Raw genomic sequence first — 25,930 nt, forward strand, 5'->3', positions numbered from 1 at the left:
ATATTCTGGACGATGTTGAAAGATTGCTCCTTATATGGATAAATGAAAAGCAATTGCAAGGTGACACTATTAACAAGAACATCATTTGTAAGTAGGCAAAAATGATTTTTGCTGACCTCATTATGGAGATGCCACAATCATCAGCGGCCAAAGAAGTGTTTAAGGGAAGCCAAGAGTGGTTCGAAAAGTGTGAGAGAAGAACCGGCATCCACAGCATTGTGAGGCACAGGGAAGCAGCCAGACCCGACACAAAGACAGCAGAGAATTTCATCAGCAACTTCAAGATGCTTGTAGATTCTGACAGTTGTCTGCCACAACAGGTTTTTAATTGTGATGTGATGGGTCTATTCTGGAAAAAGCTGCCAAAGCATACCTTTGTAACAGCAGAAAGAAATGCATTGCCTGGTCACAAGCCAACGAAAGACCATCTCACACTGCTATTCTGTGCCAGTGAAAGTGACAATTTGAAAATTAAACCACTGCTTGTTTACCATTCAGAAACTTCATAAGCCTTCAAAAAGTATGAAGTCCAGAAGAGCAGGTGAAATGTGATGTGGAGGTCCAACAACAAGGCTTGAGTGACAGGTGATCTTTTTTGTGACTGGATCAATGAAGTGTTTGATCCTTTGGTGAAAAAATATTTGCTTGAGATGAATATACCATTCCATGTCTTACTTGTAATGGACAATGCTCCTGACCATTCTCCAGGCCTGCAAGACCACCTCCTTGAAGAATTTCAGTTTATCGAGATCCAATTTCTGCCTCCCAACACCACTCTGTTACTCCAACCTGTGGACCAGCATATTATTTCTAACTTTAAGAAGCTCTACATTAAAGCACTCTTGGAGCATTGCTTTGAATTGATTGACCAAGAGCATGGGACTAGAAGCAGATAACAATATCAGTGAGTTTGTGGAAGATCACAGCCAAGAAATGACCACCGAAGAGCTGACGGAGTTGCAGTGTGTTTAGTAGCAGGAAATTGTGGAGAGGTATTCTTCAGAGGAGGAGGAGGAGGAGATGGTAAAGCAATGTAGCAATCTTTCGGCACAATAAGAGAAATGCTGAAAACTTGGGAATCGGTTGCATTGTACATTGAAAATCATCGCTCCAATAAATCAGTGGCTACACGCGCTACAAATTTATTTGACAATAATGCTGTGTCACATTTTTGCAAAGTGTTGAAGCAGCGATAGAAACAAATGACTGTAGATAGCTTCCTAAAAAAAAAAAAAAAAAATTGTTATGTATCATGAATAATAAAGTACATAGTATGAATATAATAGAGGGAAACATTCCACATGGGAAAAATATATCTAAAAACAAAGATTTTGAGACTTACCAAACAAAAGCGCTGGCAGATCGATAGACACACAAACATACACACAAAATTCAAGCTTTCACAACAAATAGTTGCTTCATCAGGAAAGAGGGAAGGAGAGGGAAAGACGAAAGGACGTGGGTTTTAAGGGAGAGGGTAAGGAGTCATTCCAATCCCGGGAGCGGAAAGACTTACCTCAGGGGGAAAAAAGGACAGGTATACACTCGCACACACACACATATCATCCGCATCCGCACAACTGTCTATATGCCTCTATATAAGCACTAATGTCTCGTGTCTTATCTCTTGTGGTACGTATACGCAATGTGTGTTGGAGGCAACAGAATTGTTATGCAGTCAGCTTCAAATACTGGCTCTCTAAATTTTCTCAATAGTGTTCCTCAAAAAGAATGTCGCCTGCTCTCCAGGGATTTCCATTTGAGTTTCTTAAGCATCTCTGTAACACTTGCATGTTTTTCGAACCTATCAGTAACAAATGTAGCAGCGTGCCTCCAAATTGCTTTGATGTGTTCCTTTAGTCCAACCTGGTACGGATCTCAAACACTCAAGCAGTACTCAAGACAGGTCACAATAGTGTCCTATATGTGGTGTGCTGAACAGATGAACCACACTTTCCTAGAATTCTTGCAATAAATAAAAGTTGATCATTCACGACCTCTTGGCTGTATTCTCCAGTAGATGAGAATGAGGACCACAATACCCTTACCTAAAATGAACGCAGTTCTACAGATTTGTCACCATGTGGAAAAGGTGCAAAATATCTGGCTCCTGCTGCTATCAACCATGTGTCACCTCTAACCTTGTACTTAGCAGACTGAGCAGACACACTGAGCTGATCTTTACTCTATGGCTGGCTGAGTTGCAATGTGCTGTGAAGGACAGCAAAACACCTACACATCCTGCACACCCACACCCGCTTGTGGTGCTATGATATGAAAAGGTCAGTAGAAAAAATGAAATATATTCATTTTTACCTTTGCATACTCTACTTAAGGACCCTTTGCCATCAACAGAACAATACTCATAATAGTACACATACTTTCCAGCTACATTTGCATTGTGTTATTTCTTGCACAAGTTTGTCTAGTAATAAGGACATGCTCAGAGTCTCACTATTACAAAAAAAGAGACAAAGTTTTCTCTTCAGCGTAGGGCCTTGTAAATTAATACACGCAGTCAAATGACTTCTGAATTTTATAATACTTTTTGTAAAGTAAGATTTTCTAGCTGTGCAAAATTATCTGTCTCAGCTTCTCCTTAGTAATTTGACATAAATAGTCAGTCACTCAACCTGACATCAGCTGGTGCAGTTTGTTTTGCTGATTCTCACCAACTGATTGTGATGATTACTGTAATCCTCTCCATATTTTAGAGCTGAAGATGACCTAATTCTGTCAAAAATGAATATAATATGTAAGCTAGACAGTGCTTGGCTTATAGAACTTTCTGTGCAAGCTGTGGGATTTTAGTTTGAATAATGTCTTAATTTGTCCAGTCCCTGAAAATGTGGCCCATGATTTTTCCTGCAGATGAAATATTTTTGCTTTCTTTGGTGTACTTTTGCCTTTTGTAACCCACTGTTTTTGCTGCTGTTGCATATCTGTGTGTGATTGAGGAATACGTTTGATCTACTGTTATAAAATAGTGGAGAAACTCTCTGGAATTTTCTTCAAACAAGTCTAAACATCAGTGAGAAATACTCATTTGAAAGTGTTTTTGGTTGATGACTAACAAATGTGGCTCTGATATACTGAAAAGCACTGACATTGCCAAAACTTCACGTAATATGATAAGTATAGCTTACTGAGGTTGGGCATTGTGAAATTTTGCCAGAACATGGTCAATTGTTGCGGATTTTGGCATCCTGAGTGCTTACCAACTTCAGTGGAGACATGAGCATGCTTAAATTCACCACCCCTCTTCGTAACTGTCAAAAACAGTATAGTCAGTGTGTAATTATTTTGTGGGTAAGTGAGGGGCTCTGGGTTGGGCTATTATAAGAGGTGCTGCCTAATTGTGGGTGCAGTACAGGGCATCCCCCAGTGCGACTGATGGAGAAACTGAAGGATATGGGGCTAGAGTATAGGCAAATTATCAGCCCTGCATTCCACCTATTCTGTAGTCAAGAGTAGTGTCATCCAATGCGTCCAGGCAATGACAGAAGGAAATATATGTGCAAAGGCAAGGTCTGCTGTTTTAGACATGTGCTCTGGTCACTTGTGTTATGTAAAATCACTATACCCAAAAAACCAGTGAATCCTGTCATGTGGTTTAGGCTACTTTGCTGGATGTTGTGGCCAACATGTCCAACATGACTCATAGAGTTATCAGTTTGATAGCCTACTGCTTTGCAGCTAATTAAAATTAATATCTGGAGTAGATGAGAGAGGGAGTCGGCATTGGCACATTGAACAAGTTGGTCCATTGCTGTCAGCATTGTGCCACATTTTCAGGGAGTTTGGACCAGAGTCGTGATTAAGTAAAATGTCATGCCATACAAGTTGTAACTTCCCTTTCTTACACAAATCATGAGAATAAATTAATAAAATCCAAAATGTTCAGTTTATTGATTGCATGTGCTTCTGGCTGTGAATGAAGCCTATTTTTGGTTCATTTTACTAATTATCTGAACAGGTAATGCCACAGCCATTATTCATATTTAACTGGTAATTTCAGTCATATAAAATTGCTGGTATCCTTGTATGATCACAGAACATTCTTGAGTTCTTGCTATAAGAATATGCTGGTATCTACTTTACTTCTGAAATGTGAAATTGAATTCCATGTTATAAATCACTTTTAATTTTTTATAATCAGCTTCTGAACTGGACTTTAAGAAAACTGAACTTCATTTCATAACAAAAAACCACAAACTTTCTGCCAAAACTACTACTGTCCAACCCATTCAATAACTACTACTGTAGTCCCTCTCAAAATTCAACTTCCATTGTCATAATAAAACTGCTTCTACTACTGCTCCTTGCAATCATAGTTGCCCTCACATATATAACATTGTAACAATGTCAGGAGTCTGATACATTATTAGGAACAATATTTTAATTTGACAAATGGCATGTAAAATAATTCAAGCATAACATCATGCACAGAAAAACACACAAATATAGTTCTTAGAATTAGTTTCATAAAATACAGATGTCTCATATACTACAGTATGTGAGTCCCAGTCTGGTACATTACAAGGTACACATGACATTTCTTAGTTACATAAATAATGACCAAAATGGTCATCATCATCATCTTGTCGAGTTTTCTGCCAATGATGGGATCTACTTGGAAGACAAGCTCCTGTCTACCCATCATCTCTCTCTCACTTTGCTTCTCCTCCCTTCCATATGCTTTCTGCCATTCCTTTTAGCTATTTGACCCTCACCCTCTCCCTTAGTTCCCTGCCCTCAGTCTTCCTCTCTTACATTTTTAAAGACATTCTCGTCTCCTCCATTTTGTTCACCTGTCTATACTATTCGAATCTTTCTCATCTTTTCCATTTTTGTTACTCGACTTGCCAAAAACTTCAACTCATTTGCCTTTTTCCCTTTCCTTTTGTGACCGAGGTTTCTGCAGCACACAACAGAATTGGTAAATAACGTGTTCTGATACATCATCTTCTTAATTTTTTGAGGGACTTCTTTATTCTATATAATTTATCTCACTTCTCATATAGCTGTCAGTTTGCCTTGCTTATTCACTTATTCTTGGGCATTCCTTCCATTTCCTCTCCTAACCACCAAGTCAGGCTTTTTGCATTAAATTTTAGGCCATATTCTTCCACAACTTTTTCCCAAAAATCTTAACTGCTTCTGTTGTTCCCCTGTATCATCAGCAGGCAGTACTGCTGTGATCCTGTCTTCAGTCTCTCTTGCCACTTGTGTCATTACATCATCCACTAATACTGTGAAGAGCCTGGTTTTAGGCTGTTTCTGTCAGCTATCTGTTCTCCCACTTCCCACTCATGCAACAAACACTGCCTCAGTTCAATTCTTTTATCCTCAGTACAGTTTGCTTAACTTATTAGTGCTACATAAACTTTACTTATATATGTCATGCAATATGCTCTTTATTATTTTATTTTATTTTTTTAAAGAAAGAAATCCAGGAAAGCCGTCAATAGATCTCTCCCATACTCATAATGATTGTTCCTGCAGCTGTCTCAGTGCAAATATGAGATCCACAGTGAACCTTCCTGTAATGAAACCACACTTTTCTCCTCTCATTTGCTTTTTCACTGTTTTTTAGATTTGTCTCTCTGTTTTTTGGATTTGTCTCTGCAGAATCTTTTCACAGAATTTTACACTGTGCTCCCTAAAGCTTTTTTAGATCCCTTCATTTTCTTAAAGATACATACAATTATTCTATTTTGCCAATCTTCTGGGGACCTCCTCCTTAATTTGGAAATAATTAAGTTGTGCCACTGATAATGTTTTGTCTGTGTTCTTGTCTGTGTTCTTGGTGCTTTTATGGCTATTGTCTATCTATATCCGAATCCCGCTCCAGCTACTGCCGGGTCTGGGTGCTGACGAGTCCTCTCCATTTGGCTCGGTCCTCCCACCACTTTTCTTCCTCCACTTGCTGCCAGGTCACACCTCTCCTTTCAACAGATATTCTCACTCCCATTTTCCAGCGTGTTCTTGGGCGCCCTCTAGGTCGTTTCCCATCCATCTTTAGTTCTTCCATAATTTTGGGGAGTCTCTGCCCATGCATCCTCTTAACATGCCCATACCATCTTAATCTCTTTCTTTCAATTTCTTCTCTCATACTTTCTTGTTTGAGGTCCTTTCTAATCTCTACATTCCTTACTCTGTCCATTCTTGTTTTTCCCTTAACTGCTCTGAGAAATTTCATTTCCCCTGCTTGCAGTCTGCTCCAGTCCCTTTCTTTCATTGTCCATGTTTCTCCACCATAGGTGACAATAGGGAAGTAATAATTCTTATACATCAGGAGTTTTGCTCTTTCTGAAACTTCATTATTCCAAATCAGATGTTTTATTGTTTGGTAGAAATTGCCTCCCTTCTGTAACCTCCTATTAATTTCGTTAGTTATTCTTCCATCCCTAGATATTTCACTCCCTAAATAAGTGAAACTTTCTACCACTTTGAGGGGTTCTCCATTCAAGGTAATACTTCCATTGATTCCTTTCTCTCTTCCAAATACCATTACTTCACTCTTATCTTTATTTATTCTTAATCCATACCTTTTCATTATTTCCTTCCACGCATCAAGCTGTAACTGTACATCTACCTCTTTATCACCCCATATTACCATATCATCTGCAAAAATCATCTTTTTGTCTTTTTCTTTTACTATATCTTTAACTGCCCTATTCATTCCCTCCATCACAACATTAAAAAGCGCAGGAGATAGAATACTTCCTTGCTTAAGTCCTTGTCTTATTTCGAAGTATTCAGAGTTCCCCAATGGTGTTCTAATTCTACAATTGTGGCCTCTGTACATTGTCTTTATAACATTAATGTATCCATCTTCTATATCTATCTTCTTCAGTTCTTCCCAGAGTCTTTCCCTGTCAACTGAGTCATATGCCTTTTCTATGTCTATAAAAACCATTATCACCCTTTTGTTATACTCCCAACTTTTTTCCATCAGTTGACGGATAGAAAATATCAGGTCGATTGTGCTCCTTCCTTTCCTAAACCCATGCTGTTCTTCACTCAGCTCCTTTTCTATCTTTTCACTTATTCGATTTAGTAAAATTCTTTCAAAAATCTTGGCTGTATGACTCATGAGGGTTATTCCTCTGTAGTTTTTACAAAGTCTTTTATTGCCTTTCTTGAAGATGGGAACAATGTCTCCTCTTCTCCAGTCGCCAGGTATTTTACTATTTCTCCACACGCTTGATAGTACTCTATACAGCCACTGCATTCCCACTGGACCTGCTGCTCTTATCATGTCCACTGATACTTCATCAGGTCCTGGGGCTTTCCCCCCATTCATCTTCTTCACAGCTTTTTCCATTTCTTCCTGTGTAATTTGTCCTAATTCTGCTTCCCAACTTCTCTCAATTTCTCCATTATTTGTTGTTTCCTCATGTACCTGGTCCTCAGCGTTTAACAGCTTCTTAAAATGTTCTTTCCAGAGATCTTTTATATTCCCTGGATCTTCAATAATGGTACCGTCCTCTGTTTCCATCTTTACTGGTACTTCAGAAGCCTTCCTTTTATTTTTCATCATTTTATAGAACATTTTCTTATTGCTCTTCACATCTTCTTCAAGTTTTTTTGTAAACTCTTCCCATGCCTTTTTCTTTGCTGTTTCCACTATTTCTTTGCACTTCTTCTTTTCCTCTATATATCTTTTATGGTCTTCGTCATTTTTAGTTTTCCACCATTTTCTCCATGCTCCATTTTTTCTTCTAACTGCTTGGATTGTGGTATCATCCCACCAACTTGTCTGTCTTATTTTTTCCTTTCCAGATGTTCTGCCACATACTTTTTGTGCTGCTTCGACTAAAGTGTCTTTGAATAAACTCCATTCTTTTTCTACATCGCAGAAGACTTCTTTTGGAAATTTTTGTGTTATTAATTCTCTGTACTTCTCAGCACATTCACTCTCCTTCAATTTCCAATCCCGTATCCTCGTCACTTTCTTCTGTTTTCTATTTTTCACACACTGATTCATTTTCCATTGTCCCACCAGTAACCTATGGTCTCCATCAGCACTCACACTTGGAATTACCTTCACATTTGTTACTTTCTCTCCCCATTCCCTATCTACTAGAATATAATCAATTACACTCTTCGTTCTTCCATCCCAACTGTATCTGGTGATAACATGACTTTCTCTCTTCATAAACCAGCTGTTTGCTATTTTCATTCCATTTCTCTGGCACAAATCCAGGAGTCTTTCCCCTTCTTCATTTCTACCTCCATATCCAAAACATCCCAATACTTGCTCAAATCCCTTTCTGTCTTTGCCTACCTGTGCATTAAAATCTCCCATCACTATATTAGCACTCTCTATATGGTTTTCTAACACATTTTCAAAGTCCAGCTTCTCTTCTTCGCTACATCCCACTTGAGGTGCATAAATCTGGATTACTTTTAGTGTTTCTTTTTGGAATCTCAGGTTTAAGATTATGATCCTGTCTGATATATATCTCACATTTTCAATACAGCTTTGTACATTCTTATTCACCATCACTGCCACACCATTTCTTCCAGACCTGTTATTCCCACTCCAGTACAGTTTTCCTCCTCCTCTCAAATTCTTCTCACCTTTTCCCTTCCACTTTGTTTCGCTTAATCCCAATATATCTAACTTCCTCTCTGTCAGTACATCTGTCATTTCTTCCATTTTTCCATTGAGGGTTAATATATTGAGGGTGCCAATATTTAGGTTATTTTTTAGTCCAGTTGGTTTCTTCTTCTTGTACTGATGAGTAACATCAGGTCTCCCGTCATTTGCACCAGTACTTGAAGAAGCAGTGGGGTCAAATCCTGAGTGGTTCGTTCCGAGGCTCGTCTGTGTTTTGAAAGCAATATATGAACACTTTCCTACTGGCTTGCTAGGCCTAACGCAAGGAAGGATTTTCTGTTGGGGTTGTCTCCCTTAGCCTTTGGAGTTTCTCCTCCACCACAAGGCAGTGGTTCCCTTCTCATTTAATCCCCAGAAAGGAGGGTTGCCTCATCTGCCAGCTACGCCGTTCCGAAGTCTTCCTTCTCCGCCGTCGCTGCCATTAAGGTCTTCACCCGTAACCCTGGGCATGGGTTCCGTGTTATACCCCACGGGATTGGGTATGGCTATTGTAAAGTTTCTAAACTGATGGGCAGTACTAAAAAATTAGTCAGGTGTGTGTATTGTAAGTCATTTCTTTTACAGATGAATCAAATTTCCTTATGAGTCCACCAATGATTCTCAACAATAGTGGAATCAAACAACTGTCACTCTCTTCACTTATTTACATGGAACATGTTACATTTGTTTATGTTCTAGATCAGCCGGCAATTACTGCATCAATCATTCAGTCTGTAGGTCTTCCTGCTTTTTGCTAGTCTTTTATGGCATTGCACCTTCCTGTAGACAACAGCACTATCTTTGAACAGCCTCATAGAGCTACTGACAAGCTCCATTGAATCATTTATGCATATCATAGATAGCAGTGGATCTACAACACCCTTTGGGGTATTCCCAAAGCCACTTTTACATCTGTTGATATCATCCTGTTAAGAATGACATAGTGAATTCTATACGCTAGTATATCCTGAATCCAGTCACAGAATTGGTTAGATACTCAGTAAGCTCATACTCTATAGAATATCTTTTGGATGTCAAGGATGATCCCAACAACCTGGCACTGTTGTCTATAGTGCTCTGAGTCTCAATGATGAATAGATTGAGCTGAGTTTTGCAAGAGTTCTGTTCTATGAAAGGTTGGTAAGTGTGAGCATAAAACATTCCATAATTCTGCAGCAGACTGATGTCATTGATATAGGCGTATAATTATGTACCTCTGTCTAACGGCCCTTCAATAATGATCTGTACTTGTTCTCATTTGGTTGTTGCCCTTCTTTGCTCCAACAACCTATGATAAAATTCCTGCTAGGAAGGGAATAAATTCTTTTGAATAATCTGCATAGAATATTACAGTTATCTCATCAGATGCATATACTGTTCCACTATTGAGCAATTTTAGTTGAAGAATTTACTGTATCTCCAACAGTGCAAACATGTATATGAATGTATAAACACCTGAAGATGGGCGTAAGCCCAAAACCGGTCGTGTGACGAATAAACAACCTTTTATTGTGACTGGTAGCGGATATTTTTCTACAACCCCAGGAAACATTCTGTTTGACTTGTATAAATATTTACATATCAATTCATACAAATGTTCAGTATATTGCAGTCATCACACTCTTGTTACTCAAGACCATTAAATCTTTTACTTACTATTATTTATTGACTGAAGTAGGCATGCACTCCTTCTCCCATTCTTAACACACTTTCAGCTACAAAATATTTATAAATACAGTACCATGATTTTGGTAAACATTTTTGGAAAGCAGTGATCAATTAATTGTTATATTTTGACTAAAGTTCAGTCTTGATCACTCATGTATGTTTTAATGATATAGGTAACCGGTTTCGGTTCTTTCTACAGAACCATCATCAGACCCATGGGTCCCTTAGGATGGTAGGCGGAGCTCTCCTCGCTGCTACGCAGTCAACTGGTCTGATGATGGTTCTGTAGAAAGAACCGAAACCGGTTACTTATATCATTAAAACATACATGAGTGATCAAGACTGAACTTTAGTCAAAATATAACAGTACCATGAATTTTTCCCAATGGATTTAGAGAGCTTCTATTGATGCCCTTACTTGCTGTTGTAAAAACAATGCTTCAGTCTTGTTAATAGATGTAAGCTACAAAGACATAGAAGATGCTGAATAGTGTTGCATTACTTGAATTTATTGCCAGTTGTTTATGTTGCACTAAAGGAGAATTAACTTTTATGCAGGTTGATAAAGGCTTCTCAGCTGGCAGAACAAGAATATTTTCATGAGAAGTTATTGTCATATGAAAAAAGAGTTCAAGAGGAACGTGCCCACTATGAGAAGGAGCTGTATTCCCAGATCACGCTGGCACAACAGCAGCTTGTTGGACAGGGAGCTACGGCAGAAACAGGATTGAGATCACTGGAGACTCAAGTAATGGCAGCCATTCAGAAGCTGCAACAGAATCTGAGACTTTTGGAGGTAGTGATAGCTTTGTCTTAAAACTGAATGACACTATAGCAAAAGGCAACAGTACTTATAAGTGAGGAGATATACACATCTTCCAACCTACCTGTTTCAACACATTGAATGTTATTGATTGGCGACTCCATGGAGTGTTCTGTGCACCACGACCAAATAGTGGATATAATTGGCAAGAGAATCAGCATTGGTCGTATTTTTTTGTTTTGTTTTATTATCCGCAAAATCGATTTTCGGTCACTTAGTGATCATCCTCAGTGCTGTAATATACAATTAAAATTGGCAGGCACTGGTATCAACAAGCTTAGAGCGATCACTTAAACTGACAAAGCCTTAAGAATGTTTCTCTCTCTTTATTCATCCTATTACTCAGGACTTTCCATGTTTTCTGCTTCTTCTGTTGAGTGCAGTTGAGCAACGTCTCATTCAGGAAGTGGCAGTTTATGTGATCGCTCTAAGCATGTTGATACCAGTGCCTACCAATTTTAATTGTATATTACAGCACTGAGGATGGTCACTAAGTGACCGAAAATCGATTTTGCGGATAATAAAACAAAAAAATACGACCAATGCTGATTATCCTGCCAATTATATTGAATGTTGTAATGAGAGATTAAAACAGTGGACTTTTACTCCTGAATCCTCTGGTCTCGATTAAAATTTCTTAAATTGACACCAGCAAGCCTTAAGAATGTTTCTCTCTCTTTATTCATCCTATTTCTCAGGACCTTCCATGTTTTCTGCTTCTTCTGTTGAGTGCAGTTGAGCAACGTCTCATTCAGAAAGCGGCACATTTTGAAAGTTACTACAATATATCAAATTAAGTGTCACATGATTTGTATTTAGTTTTCCAAGTGGGAGCTGCTCTAGTGTCTTTTTTCAAGTTACCTGTGTAAACAATGAAAAGAAATAGTAATTTTGCTACCCAGGTGTGCACTATAATTTGATGATTGTTATTTCTGATTACCATTCAGTTCCACACTATATTTTTTGCCCATTTACAATCTGATTTGTCTAAAAAAATTGTCATTTTGTATAACAATACACGCAAATCACTTAGAAAGAGGTGTACAGAATGTAGATAATGTAACATGGAAACAAATTTTGGTCTTAATTATGTACAGATAAAAGGTGCAGTCAAATGAAAATGAGACAGACTATAATAACAAGCACAATGCATATGCTGATAATGCAGATAGGTATGTATGTATAGAAGTGCCCTCTATTGAGAATCAGGAAGGAACATTATGAACGTTCACCACAGTGCTGTTTGCCTGTTAGATGTGTTCGCTGTAAAGTCAGTGAGTGCATCCGACTTTGGTACAGAGTCCAGGCAGGAGGAACAGTGAGGTATAGTGCAGTTTTTGACTGCAGAAATAGTGTCAGAAAGTGTAATTCATGCCCGAATGTCTGCTGTGTATGGGTAACACAAGTAATTGAAAGCCAGCCATCAGCCAGGGCAGGTTCATCGTGATTACCCCTTCTGTCATTGATGTGGTGGATGCTGCCATCAGAAATGACAGACGATGGAAGCCATTCAGTTCACACAGGGTATCAGTGATGACAGAGCATCTGAAATTCTGGAAAATCTATGCACAGTGGGTTCCCCATAGCCTTACAGAGGAGCACAAGTTGGACAGAATGTCGACATCACCGCAGCACCTGGAACGGAATCACAATGAAGAATATCGTTCCCTGTCCCATATTGTCATGAGAGGTAAGGTACAGTGTCATCATTATGAGCTGGTGAACAAGCATCAGAGCCAACAATGGAAGCACGTTGACTCGCCCCTACTGAAAAAAATCCAAAGCCGTGCACACCAGCTCCGGGAAAGTCATGATGACCTTTTTCTTTGACTGTGTGGTCCTACTGCTCACTGATTGTCTAGAACACAGTGCCACAATTAACAACAGCAGTATGTAGACACTTTGCAAAAAACTGAATTGCTCCAGCAAGGCCAAATACCCAGGAATGTTGATGGATTGGTCATTCTGTTGCAGGATAAGGCCTGCCCTCATGTTGCCAAGGTTCTTCCAACTACACTGCAGAAATTTCACTGAGAAACCCTTACACATCCTCCATACAGTCGCTACATCTACTTGGATACTCTGCAACTCACATCTAAGTGCCTGGCAGAGGGTTCATCAAACCACCTTCATGTTGTTGTTGTTGTGGTCTTCAGTCCTGAGACTGGTTTGATGCAGCTCTCCACGCTACTCTATCCTGTGCAAGCTTCTTCATCTCCCAGTACCTACTGCAGCCTACATCCTTCTGAATCTGCTTAATGTATTCATCTCTTGGCCTCCCTCTTCGATTTTTACCCTCCACGCTGCCCTCCAATACTAAATTGGTGATCCCTTGATGCCTCAGAACATGTCCTACCAACCGATCCCTTCTTCTAGTCAAGCTGTGCCACAAGCTCCTCTTCTCCCCAATTCTATTCAATACCTCCTCATTAGTTATGTGATCTACCCATCTAATCTTCATCATTCTTCTGTAGCACCACATTTCGAAAGCTTCTATTCTCTTCTTGTCTAAACTATTTATCGTCCACGTTTCACTTCCATACATGGCTACACTCCATACAAATACATTCAGAAATGACTTCCTGGCACTTAAATCTATACTCGATGTTAACAAATTTTTCTTCTTCAGAAACGCTTTCCTTGCCATTGCCAGTCTACATTTTATATCCTCTCTACTTCGACCATCATTAGTTATTTTGCTCCCCAAATAGCAAAACTTCTTTACTACTTTAAGTGTCTCATTTCCTAATCTTATTCCCTCAACATATTTCTCTATTATTCCAATCTCGTATAGCGCGCAGAAAGAAAAAACACCTATATCTTTCCGTACGAGCTCTGATTTCCCTTATTTTACCATGTTGATCATTTCTCCCTATGTAGGTCGGTGTCAACACAATATTTTCACATTCGGAGGAGAAAGTTGGTGATAGGAATTTCATGAGAAGATTCCATCGAAATGAAAAACGCCTTTCCTTTCATGACGTCCAGCCCAAATCCATATCATTTCTGCGACACTCTCTCCCATATTTTGTGATAATGCAAAACGTGCTGCCCTTCTTTGAACTTTTTCGATGTACTCCGTCAGTCCTATCTGGCAAGGATCCCACACCGCACAGTAGTATTCTAAAAGAGGATGGACAAGCGTAGTGTAGGCAGTTTCCTTAGTAGAACTGTTATATTTTCTAAGTGTCTTTAGTTAGCCTTCCCCACAACATTTTCTATGTGTTCCTTCCAATTTAAGTTGTTTGTATTTGTAATACCTAGTATTTAGTTGAATTTATGGCTTTTAGATTAGACTGATTTATCGTGTAACTGAAGTTTAATGAATTCCTTTTAGCACTCGTGTGGATGACCTCACACTTTTCGTTATTTAGGATCAACTGCCAATTTTCGCACCACTCAGATGTCATTTCCAAATTGTTTTGCTCTTCTGATGACTTTATTAGTCGATAAATGACAGTGTCATCTGCAAACAACCTAAGACGGCTGCTCAGATTGTCTCCCAAATCATTTATATAGATAGGGAACAGCAAAGGGACTGTAACACTACCTTGCGGGACGCCAGAAATCACTTCTGTTTTACTCGATGTCTTTCTGTCAATTACTACGAACTGTGACCTTTCTGACAGGAAATCACAAATCCAGTCACATAACTGAGACAATATTCCATAAGCAAGCAGTTTCACTACAAGCCACAATCTCTCTCCGTGAGATTTCCTTATTTTTGGAGTCTTGAAGAAAGACATTCATGGCCATCGATTTGCTTCAGACAAAGATGTGCATGTCTGGGTACAATTATGGTTCCTTAGGCAACCGCAAACATTTTTCCATGAGGCGCTGACTGTCTTCTCTCATAGTGGAAAAAGTGTATTAACAGTTATGGCAATTACTTTTAAAATAATAAACAGCTTACTCACTTTTTTTCCTACCTGTCTCTTTTTCATTTCACTGCCCATTATAGTTTGAAAATTTTATATTTTAATGCGTGTTTCATCACTTCTATGGTCTCTCTCTCTCTCTTTCTAACACACACACCACATACATGAACACAAACACCAATATCCGCACCCCATTCCACTTCACACGTCATTTCACTCACGTGATTAGTATTACTCACTGCCATGCTCACTCAACCTTTTGTTCACTACTTCAATGTATTTTTCACATCTAAAATGCCCATCTAACTAGTATGCCAGAAACTTCATACAAGATGTTTCTTCACTGGTACAGTCCCATAATTCTAGGATTATATTGTTTCCAAATTTTGCTCTTTCATCTCTAAAGCTCACCCATACTGTTCTCGTATATCTCACTGCCATTGTCTAAAACATGTTTCTGCTATTTCTGTCATCAAACAGACCTCCTGTACATCTGCTGCATTGTGTCTTTTGATGAAAAGACTAGTTTGATTTGCAAACAACACTGGCTCTATTGTTGGCCCGTGAGGGATAAATCATTTATTAAACAAATAAAAGAGAACCTTACAGAGATTGTTGAGGTACTCCCTAGTTAAGTTTCCTGTATCCTGAAAAGTAACTTTTATCTAGTGCTATATTTCTATCATCTGTTGCCTGCTAGAAACATATTACTTAAACCAGTTGTAAGCAACTCCGTAAGTACCATATTTTTATAATTTTCTAAGCAGTGGATCGTCATTGATCAGATCAAAGGCTTTAAATAGGTGTAGAAACAGTCAGTGGGGACACAGAACTACTGGCTCTACCCCCCAATAATATTGTTGCCCTACTGCATCAAGAACAACTTTATCTTTGCCAGATCAGTTCTCTGTAGTACACGTTCCACGCATTGTTTATAGGCTGCGAGAATAAAAGTATTCATAATATGTGACGGGAGTGTGACCGATTATTTGTCATCATAATTACCATGCCCTCTCCCCACTAACTTCAAGTCCACAGATTAATTCGTCTTGATCTACAGCATTTAGAACATTTTTTGAGAAGTCAGAGGCAGCTATATCAGTAGATTTTTTAACTATTTTCTGGGTTAATTAATATTGTTTTTTATTGAAAAAGTTACTTAACCTTTCATACATTACTATTTCATTTATTTTATAAAAAAGGTAGCTAATAGTGAAAGTAAATTAGAATATTATAAAACTTCCTGGCAGATTAAAACTGTGTGCCAGACCGAGACTCGAACTCGGGACCTTTGCCGACCGCGGGCAAGTGCTCTACCAACTGAGCTACCCAAGCATGACTCACGCCCCGTCTTCATAGCTTTACTTCCGCCAGTACCTCGTCTCCTACCTTCCAAACTTTACAGAAGCTCTCCTGTGAACCTTGCAGAACTAGCACTCCTGAAAGAAAGGATATTGCGGAGACATGGCTTAGCCACAGCCTAGGGGATGTTTCCAGAATGAGATTTTCACTCTGCAGTGGAGTGTGCACTGATATGAAACTTCCTGGAAGGTTAAAACTGTGTGCCGGACCGAGACTCGAACTCGGGACCTTTGCCTTTCACGGACAAGTGCTCTACCAACTGAGCTACCCAAGCACTACTCACGCCCTGTCCTCACAGCTTTACTTCCGCCAGTCAGCGCATACTCTGCTACAGAGTGAAAATCTCATTCTGGAAACATCCCCCAGGCTGTGTCTAAGCCATGTCTCCGCAATATCCTTTCTTTCTGGAGTGCTAGTTCTGCAAGGTTTGCAGGAGAGCTTCTGTAAAGTTTGGAAGGTAGGAGACGAGGTACTGGGGTTTCCCGCGAGTATATGCCTAACATACGATGACAAGTAGATAGAACAAGTGGACAGTGTTAAATTCTTGGGATTACAGCTTGATAATAAATTCAACTGGGAGGAGCACACCACAGAACTGCTGGAGCGTCTTAACAAATTTCTATTTGCAATGCGAATTGTGTCAGACATAGGGGATATAAAAATGAAAAAGCTGGCATACTATGCTTACTTTCATTCCATAATGTCATATGGGATTATTTTTTGGGGCAATTCATCAAGCCAAGCTAAAGTTTTCCGGGCACAAAAATGTGCAGTAAGAGTTATATGTGGTATGAACTCAAGAACATCCTGCAGAAGCCTGTTTAGGGAACTAGGGATACTAACTACTGCTTCCCAATATATTTATTCCTTAATGAAATTTGTCATTAAAAATATATCACTTTTTCAAACCAACAGCTCAATTCATGGAATCAATACTAGAAATATGAATAATCTTCACAAGGATTTAAAGTCACTTAGTCTTGTACAAAAAGGTGTGCATTATTCAGGAACACACATATTTAATAACTTGTCAGCAGCCATAAAAAGCTTAACAACCAGTGAAATTCAGTTTAAGAGATGCCTAAAGGATTTATTGGTGGCCAACTCCTTCTACTCCATTGATGAATTTCTCAGTAGAACCAACTGATTTGTATAACTTCTGCACAATTTCAGTGCAGTAATGTGTTCATTGTAAATAAGTATTTAGTAGTTGTATTACACGTTTATTACCTTATAAATAAATAAAAAAACTTTTTTATTTTAAATTCAGTGCATTAGTATTTGTAAAATGATTCTTTCATATAGCGTTCATTAAAAAATGACGACCACGCCACTTGGGACCTGTGGCATGGCACATTAGCTTATTTGTTTGAGTTGTAAATATTTGTTGTGTATTGTTGTTTTTCTGACATGTTCTGCATCCTGGAGGACCTCCTCACTATGGATCAATTGGAATGAAAGTAAATCTAATCTAATCTGTCTTTATGGTTGTATGTCTTTTGTGTCACACTCAATGTGAAATGGCTTTACTATTGATGGTTTTACATTTGTTGGGAATATCCTTGTACTAAATGACACATTGATTATATCATTTGAACTTTTCTTAAAGACCATGTCTGGGATATCATCAGGACATGGTACATTTTATTTTATAGTTAACTGATTGTGTTTCTCACTTTCTTTGTAGTCTTGGGATACAGAGACATGACGTTTTCATTTTTGAGGACTTTCATAACATTATTTGGATAATTTTGGTTTTTATGCTCACCAACATTTCTCTTTTAACTTTCAGTAGCACTGTTTGCCGAGATTTTGTGTCCATGGTTTATCGGTAAAGTTTAACCATGTACAATAGGAGAGAAACCCTTATTTATAAACCGAGCAAGGTGGCGCAGTGGTTAGCACACTGGACTCGCATTCGGGAGGACGATGGTTCAATCCCGTCTCTAGCCATCCTGATTTAGGTTTCCCGTGATTTTCCCTAAATCGCTTCAGGCAAATGCCGGGATGGTTCCCTTGAAAGGGCACGGCCAATTTCCTTCCCCATCCTTCCCTCACCCGAGCTTGTGCTCCGTCTCTAATGACCTCGTTGTCAACAGGACATTAAACACTAATATCCTCCTCCTTATTTATAAACATTTTTTTCTTAGCTTTCTCTGTTTACTTACTTTGTTTCATAATTAGTAGTACCCAAGAAATGCTGGCGTAAAGTTCCTGACTGGCGTAAAGTTCCTGATCATCGCACTTTGCGCCAATGTCCTGGTTTAAATGTGAAACCTCTCCACAGTGTGTCATGAAGTGAGGGCATGTGACACTATTAATGGTGATCCGTCCATCAAATGGCATTAAGCTTGGCAGCCCCTTTGGTGCTATTCAGAAGGAGCAGGCTATGTGCAAGCACCAGGTTTCACCCTCTCCTTTCTCTGATCATCATTATCATCTTCATCTTCATCACCATCACCAGCATTATCAGCACAAACAAAGATGGAAAACAGATAAAAATGACGATAAACGTTACACTACACTCATGCACTCGTACACACAGTGCATATATGTAGTGTTAAAATATTGTAATTTACCATGTTGTGAATAAATAAACAAAAAAATTATTAAAATTTGATCCCTAAGATACATAGATATCATTTAGGGGTACTAGCTAAATCACAATGCGTGCTCTCAGTGATATCATATTATTATTTATTCACCAATGTTTTGGTGTGTGTGTGTGTTTTCAAATTTTTATTGTAAAAACTAAAAGAATATCTTAATGTTACAATCATACTCATCATCTTGTTCTTCAATGAATAGGAGAGAGACAAGAGGGAAGAACAGGAACATCTAAAAAAGAAAATGAATAAGAAAGAATTGAAATTACTGGAAGAAAGAAAGCATGTTTTGGATAACAGGCAGCAGGAAATCAGGCATAGAGCAAAAAGGTGAAGTTTATATGAATATAGTAGACCATTATACATAATTTCTGTGGACAACTTACAAGCACTGTTTGTCATTATGCTTCAGCACATTTTCCCCCTATTTATACCAAAATGTGTGTTTAACTAGTATAGAGATACAGGTTATTTAACATTTTACAAAGACTAAAAATCAACAGCGAAAATTAAAGCAATAATTCTGCATCTGACTTTTTGTCACCCTCCCCCTCTCTTGAGGGGGGGGGGGGGGGGGGGGAATATTCCACATAAGTTGTTCTGGAATTAAGAAGAGTTACTGAATTTTGATATACAGATCATCAAATGCTATGATGTTGACCAATTTTGGACTTTAAATTTAAATATGTGCTTTTTGAGCCTTTCATTGTGTAATAACTCCTTGAGAAGGTTCTCAAGCTTTGCATCAGGTGGTGTTGTGTAAAGTGTACAGTATTTAAGTGAGACATCTGCTTCTCATCTTCAGTTATGACTTTGGGAAGTTGTAGTAGCTAACCAATTTATGCATGGGTTTTTCCATAAAAGTGCAAGCCAGGAGGTGGGATTGTGACGTATTTGCAGAGGACGTAGACATTCAGAGCCTCCTCCAACAGAAACAAGCCGCAGACTCTGCACAGCCTAGCTGTCCTGACTCCGAGCCTCCATTGGTGTGATCTCATTGAGTTCTTTTCTCTTGAGCCAATGCTGCCTAGTGCCGCAAATGCTGTTTCCACATTTTGCTGAGATGAAATCTGGTGTCTCTGCTAATTATGGCAGTTGTCATATGTAATTTGACCAATTATTTAAAGATAGAATCCCAGAAGGCTTGTCCCTAGTTCATACCAAGTTTCATATTAAGACAGTGGTCAGCAGCAGGAGTGGTCAAAATATGCGTAACAAATTACCTACTCAACAGTTACACACAATTTTAGCTCAGCAAAGTGTGGGAATTAGCACTGGCACCACTAAAACATTGTTGGTCACAGAGAAACAAATTCAACAAGATCACACTGATGGGTGATTGTGAATTGTGGTTTATTAGTCTCATTATAACATAATCAAAATCATTTGATTTAGGTACAGGAGAAATGTCAAAAGTAAATTTGCCGAAAACATAAAAAGCTGATGTTTACATACAGCATCATAATAATTATACAATTTTGTTTTATGTACACAAAAGGCAGAGATGATAATAATAATAATAATAATAACAATAATAAAAATAGTATCTAAAAATCTAACACTAAATTACCCTAGCTCAAATTATCAAGTCATCCTCTAAAAATTCTTCTATCAAGTAGTAGCATTTTTTCCCCCAGAATCTGATGTAGCCTTATTTTTAGGCTCACTGGCGTAACATTAAATATATTTTTGCCCATATATTGTCATCCCCACATACTGTGGAGCCCGTTCATATAATTTCAATTTGTGTGTGGGAAGCATAAAATTATTTTTATTTCTTGTGTTGTATGTGTGGTTAAAATGATTTTCCTCAAATAATTTTTGTCTGCCATGTAGGAAGATGATAATTTCATAAATGGATATGAGGGCTACAGTTAGGATTTGCAGTTGTTGAAACAAAGGGCGAAAGATTCTGTTTTCTGTGTGGTACACATGTATCTGATAATTTTTTTCCATACCTAATTGCAGATTCAAAATAACTATGGTGTGCTATTTTTCATGTACTCATGTCGGTAGAGTTTTGCAAGTATCTGCATTGCAAATGCAAAACTGCTTAGTTTATTTGATAAGGAGTCAATATGTGTGTTCCAGTTCAAGTTCTTGTCCACATTTAGTCCTAGGAATTTGACAGTGTCAACTTCTTCCATAAGTTGATTATTGTGTTGTATTTTAAGCTCTGCACATTTTGAGTGTTTGGTTTGGAAATGTACCATATGGGTTTTTGAAATGTTCAGTTTCAAGCCATTTAACTAGAGCCAGTTTTCTAGGGTATCCAGTGTGCTCACAATGAAGCTTGGAATGTGTTCTGCATCACCATTTTCAATTAAAACAAAAGTATCACTTGCAAACAGAACTGATGGGTAATTGATATTTGTGGATAAATCATTTACATAGAATAGGAACAAGATTTGCCCCAAAATGGAGCCTTGAGGCACACCTTGTGATACAGTACTCCACTTTGAAAAATAATTCACCACATTTGAAGTGTAGCTACCCTTTGTTTTCTGTTCTGTGATTCAGTGTAAGCCATTTGAGAGCTATTGCCCTTAATCCCATATTTATCTAATTTGTATACAAGCAGGGCATGGTTTATAGAGTTGAAAGCTTTAGTAAGATCACAGAAAATATCAGCAACTTTACTCCTCTGGTCCAGTGCTTTGCATATCTTTTCACTAAAGTTATTTACTGCATCCAGGGTGTTTTATCCTGGTTGGAATCCAAATTGATTGTTTACAATAATATCATTTTTTACAATAAAATTTTGTATCTGGTTTGCAGCTACTTTCTCAAACACTTTTGACAAGTTTGGAAGAATAAAAGTAAGATGATAGTTTCCCATGTCTTCCCTTGACCCCGTTCTTGAACAGAGGTCTGCCTTTGGCATACTTCAACACATCAGGAAAGCATCCCTGTTCAAAAAATTGATTAATTATTTTAGTTAGTGGAGGTGCTATTATGTGATACACTGCTTTAATCACTTTAGTCGGTATCCCATCCCACACAGCTGTGTTTTTATTTTATAATGATAATATAATATTTTCCACATGCTTTATTGAGACTTTTTTTAAAGTCTGTGAGATACTCAACTCCTTGCTGCAGTCCAAAGGGGTTTGCTTTACTCTGACACTCTACTATATCAACATTTGACTTTGCCTAGGTAGTTCATTTCTATTAATTCTAACACCTAACTCTGATTAGACAACAGACCACACTGCCTTTGTTTTACTTTTATGTTGTGAAATGAACTTATTGTTTGCCATTTGTTTGGCTGCTTTCACAACTTTTGTAAGGTAGCTTTAAAACGTCTAACATATTCAGTAAAATAGCTGTTTTTATTATATTTCAGTTCATTATGTAGTTGCCTCTTCCTAGCACCAGAAATTTTTATACCCAGAGTTATCCATTTAACTTTACCAGTGATTTTGTTACACGTGGTTCTAAGTGGAAATGTTTCATTAAACACCCCAGAGTCACTACTACTTGAAATACAGCTGTCATAAAGTCATTCAACCTCTTTTAACTTATTTCTAAATACAGTTAAATTTTTTTCATTGAAGTTCCTTTTCATAGAGCTTCTGTTACGTGGAATTTCCGTGTCAATGTTTGTTAGTTCAATGAATAATGCACAGTGGTCAGAGATTCCTAGATCTAAGCAAAATTTATGGACATCTTCAAATACATAGTTGGTTATGATAGTATCAATACAGTTAGCTGACTGTGCATTTACCCTAGTGGCTTACTTAAAGTTTACTTTGGTGATGGCGGTTGGAGTGGCCGAGCAGTTCTAGGCGTTACAGTCTGGAACCGCGTGACCGCTACAGTCGCAGTTTCGAATCCTGCCTCGGGCATGGATGTGTGTGATGTACTTAGGTTAGTTAGGTTTAAGTAGTTCTAAGTTCTAGGGGACTGATGACTGCAGCAGTTAAGTCCCATAGTGCTCAGAGCCATTTGAACCATTTTTGTGTCAGTGAATTTGAACACATCATTGCTTTCACCTAGGATATTAATGTTTAAGTTGCCTTTTTCTTTGTTTAGATTTACAAGGAAGCACTGGAATTTGGCCAGAAAAGCTTCAATTGCAGCTTTTTCTGGTACTCTGTAAATAGAAACTACTATGATGTATTATGTCCCTTAACTCGATACAGCAGCTCACGAATACGCTATCTTCATTCTTATTACATATTTTACATCAGAATGAGTAAGTATGTAAGGGCCTCCATGTGATTTCTCATGTGTATAAAAGCTGTTTGCTACTTCAAAATTTTCGATTTTTTTAAGAATTTTAATACTACTACATGTAAGCCAATGTTCATTGAGGCAAATAACTTTGATATTTTTACACTCTGAAAGAATAATTTGTAATTCATCCATTTTATGACTTTTGAAAGTCAGCACATAGACCGTTTATATTCCACTGTATTATGTGCGAACATTCTTTCTTATTTATGATTTCAAGCAGTATTTTCTTTCTTGGGTACCATTCCGGTTTAGCTGTTTTTGTTAACAAACACTGTTTTTCATCCCCATCATTCCTGATGTTTCCCCCATTATCCAGAATTTTACAAGTATCAGCAAACATTTTACTAAGAATTTTTATCCTAACACAGACACAGACAAGCTGGGTACGAACAACCCTTGCCCACAAGCATATGCTGGTGTCTGTGGCTTATGGCAGGCTTTCTTGCACAACACATGTGTCTCTGGCTCATTCCTCTGGTGGGAGGTTCTGGTTGTTGGCATCTTCTGCAGTGGCACATGTGGTTTTCTAGTGAACCAATGTATAAATTGGCCAATCTCCACAGCTCTCCACACTTGTACCTGAAGGTGACAGACCTTGTTGAAACACTGTACAGTTTCCACACCATTATCAGAAACACCCAAGAAACTTTCAAGTAGTATATGTGATACTTAAATAATTGGAAGTTGTCAGTCCTGGCACCAGTGATACTGGTGGAAAGACTGGTGACAGTCCTTTAATAAGCAACTATGGACTAAAGTTAATTAAATATCACTAAGCGCAATTGAAAGTGAGATTCTTAAATTTGCCAGTTACATATAATAATCAGCTTTGTAGAAACATATGAGAAATGTAGTGTGACGGTTAACTTTAGGAAGTGAGAGTGTGTTATAATAGCAGATGGATGTGTGGCACATAGAAACTCACCACAGGCACTGGGGTATTGTTTGAGTGTCTCTGTGGCTGTGTGAGTGAATGTGTGTAGTTTTACTACAGAAAGGGCAATAACTCAAAAGCTTGCACGAATACTGTGTGTTCTGTTGTGCGTCGTTTATATGTGCCACACATCAGTCCATTATAGGTGAATGGCTGATTTTCCCTTATTTTACGTATTATTCCATCCAGCACTTTCCACTGTTGATATGCAAAAGAAACATAGGTGTGATGATGAGGAGTTGGCTGCCTGAGGCGATGTTAGCAGTTGTCTCACTTTGCAGGCAATTCATCAGCACGCAGTAGCCATAGAAAGTGCTGGCTTATGATTGGAACCAAACTGTGACTGGGCACCACAACATTGCACTCTGTTTGCAGCTAATGTTTAGAAATGTTGAATTAAGCATTGTGACAGAATTCACATTTTTCTATTAACGAAGTTCTTGTGATTATGTTTCAGGGTAGCATATATTTTAATTTCTTCCAGTATGTTAAATAAGATGCCTGGTTGTTCGCGATGCAAAATCTTTAAAATCACACTGTGTACCAGTCATCATATGACAAGTGGTGACAATGTATTCAACATGTGCTGTTCTAATACCACAGTATTATGAAATATACTGTTACCATATTGATACGTAACGTATTACATTTTGCTATAATATTCAGAACAATACTACAGTATTGTACACATGTCCATTGCATTGCATGGGGAGGCTTTCTCAATAACATTTTCACAACTTTTTGAAGGAATTGGTATTTAGTGAATTCTTTGTTGTTTGCCCTTTTGACCTGCTTTCGATATGATTTGCAATAAATGGAATTATTGATTTGTGCTTTTCATATTTCTGAAAGTAACGTATATCTTGATACAGGGTCCCCATAAGACATTTTTGTGTAGACTTATTCTGGCATTTGTGGATGCTGTGCACAGCGTATGAAACTGGCGAAAACAATAGATCTTAAGATGATCAGTTAAGAACAAAACCAGGACCAGTACAAAAATAAGTCCAACGATAACTGTATTAAACAATGTATTATGATTCAGTTACCAGTTGACAGCACACTGCAAAACAAAAAACTTTGTATCATATGACTACAGTATCAGTAAGTGACAGTAAGTTAACTCATACAAATTTGTGGGCATAACAATTTGTATAGATATGAAAAGCAACACTCACATAGGTTCAGTCATATATAAAGCAAGTGCAGCTTAGGTTTATTGGAGGGATACTAGGAAAATACAATCAGTCTACAAAGGAGATTGCATGCAAAATACTTGTGTGACAAATTCTAGATACTGTTGAGATATGTGGGACCACATTACTAAAAGTGGATATTGAACATGTACAAAAAAAGGCAGAACAGATGATCATAGGTTTGTTTGACCCTTGGAAGAGAGTCACAGAGATGCTAGAAAACCTGAACTGGCAGACACTTGAAGATAGATACAAACTCTCCTGTGAAAGCCTACTTACAAAGTCTCCAGAACCAGTACTAAGTGAGGAATATAGGAATGTACTACAACCCCCCTATGTATTGCTCCCATAGGCATCATGAAGACAAGATCAGACAAATTATAGCTCCCGCAGAAGTGTTTTAGCAGTCATTCCACCCATACTCCATACGTAAATGGAACAAGAAGAAGATCCTACAAGCCATGCAGTGGGAAGTACCGTCTGCCAGGTACTTCTCAGTGGCTTGCAGTGTATAGATGTAGGTATACAGCGGTACATCAGTTTTCATAAATGCTATTGATTTGACAATTTTATTTATTCAAATGAAGAAAGAGGTGGGGGTTTGAGGGAGGGTTTG

At 38.2% G+C, this 25,930-nt stretch overlaps 1 protein-coding gene across 2 annotated transcripts in view; it reads left to right on the forward strand.

Moving 5' to 3' along the window:
* LOC126095095 (uncharacterized) overlaps positions 1-25,930 on the forward strand; it is a 124,831-nt gene that overhangs the window by 52,139 nt on the left and 46,762 nt on the right. For both annotated transcript variants that reach the window (XM_049909789.1, XM_049909790.1), the window contains exons 3-4: positions 10,835-11,072; positions 19,148-19,275. In XM_049909789.1, coding sequence (XP_049765746.1) covers positions 10,835-11,072; positions 19,148-19,275 — 366 coding nt within the window. The remainder of the gene's footprint in view (positions 1-10,834; positions 11,073-19,147; positions 19,276-25,930) is intronic.

Source organism: Schistocerca cancellata, chromosome 8 (assembly GCF_023864275.1).
Source record: "Schistocerca cancellata isolate TAMUIC-IGC-003103 chromosome 8, iqSchCanc2.1, whole genome shotgun sequence".
NCBI classification, from domain to species: Eukaryota; Metazoa; Arthropoda; class Insecta; order Orthoptera; family Acrididae; genus Schistocerca; species Schistocerca cancellata.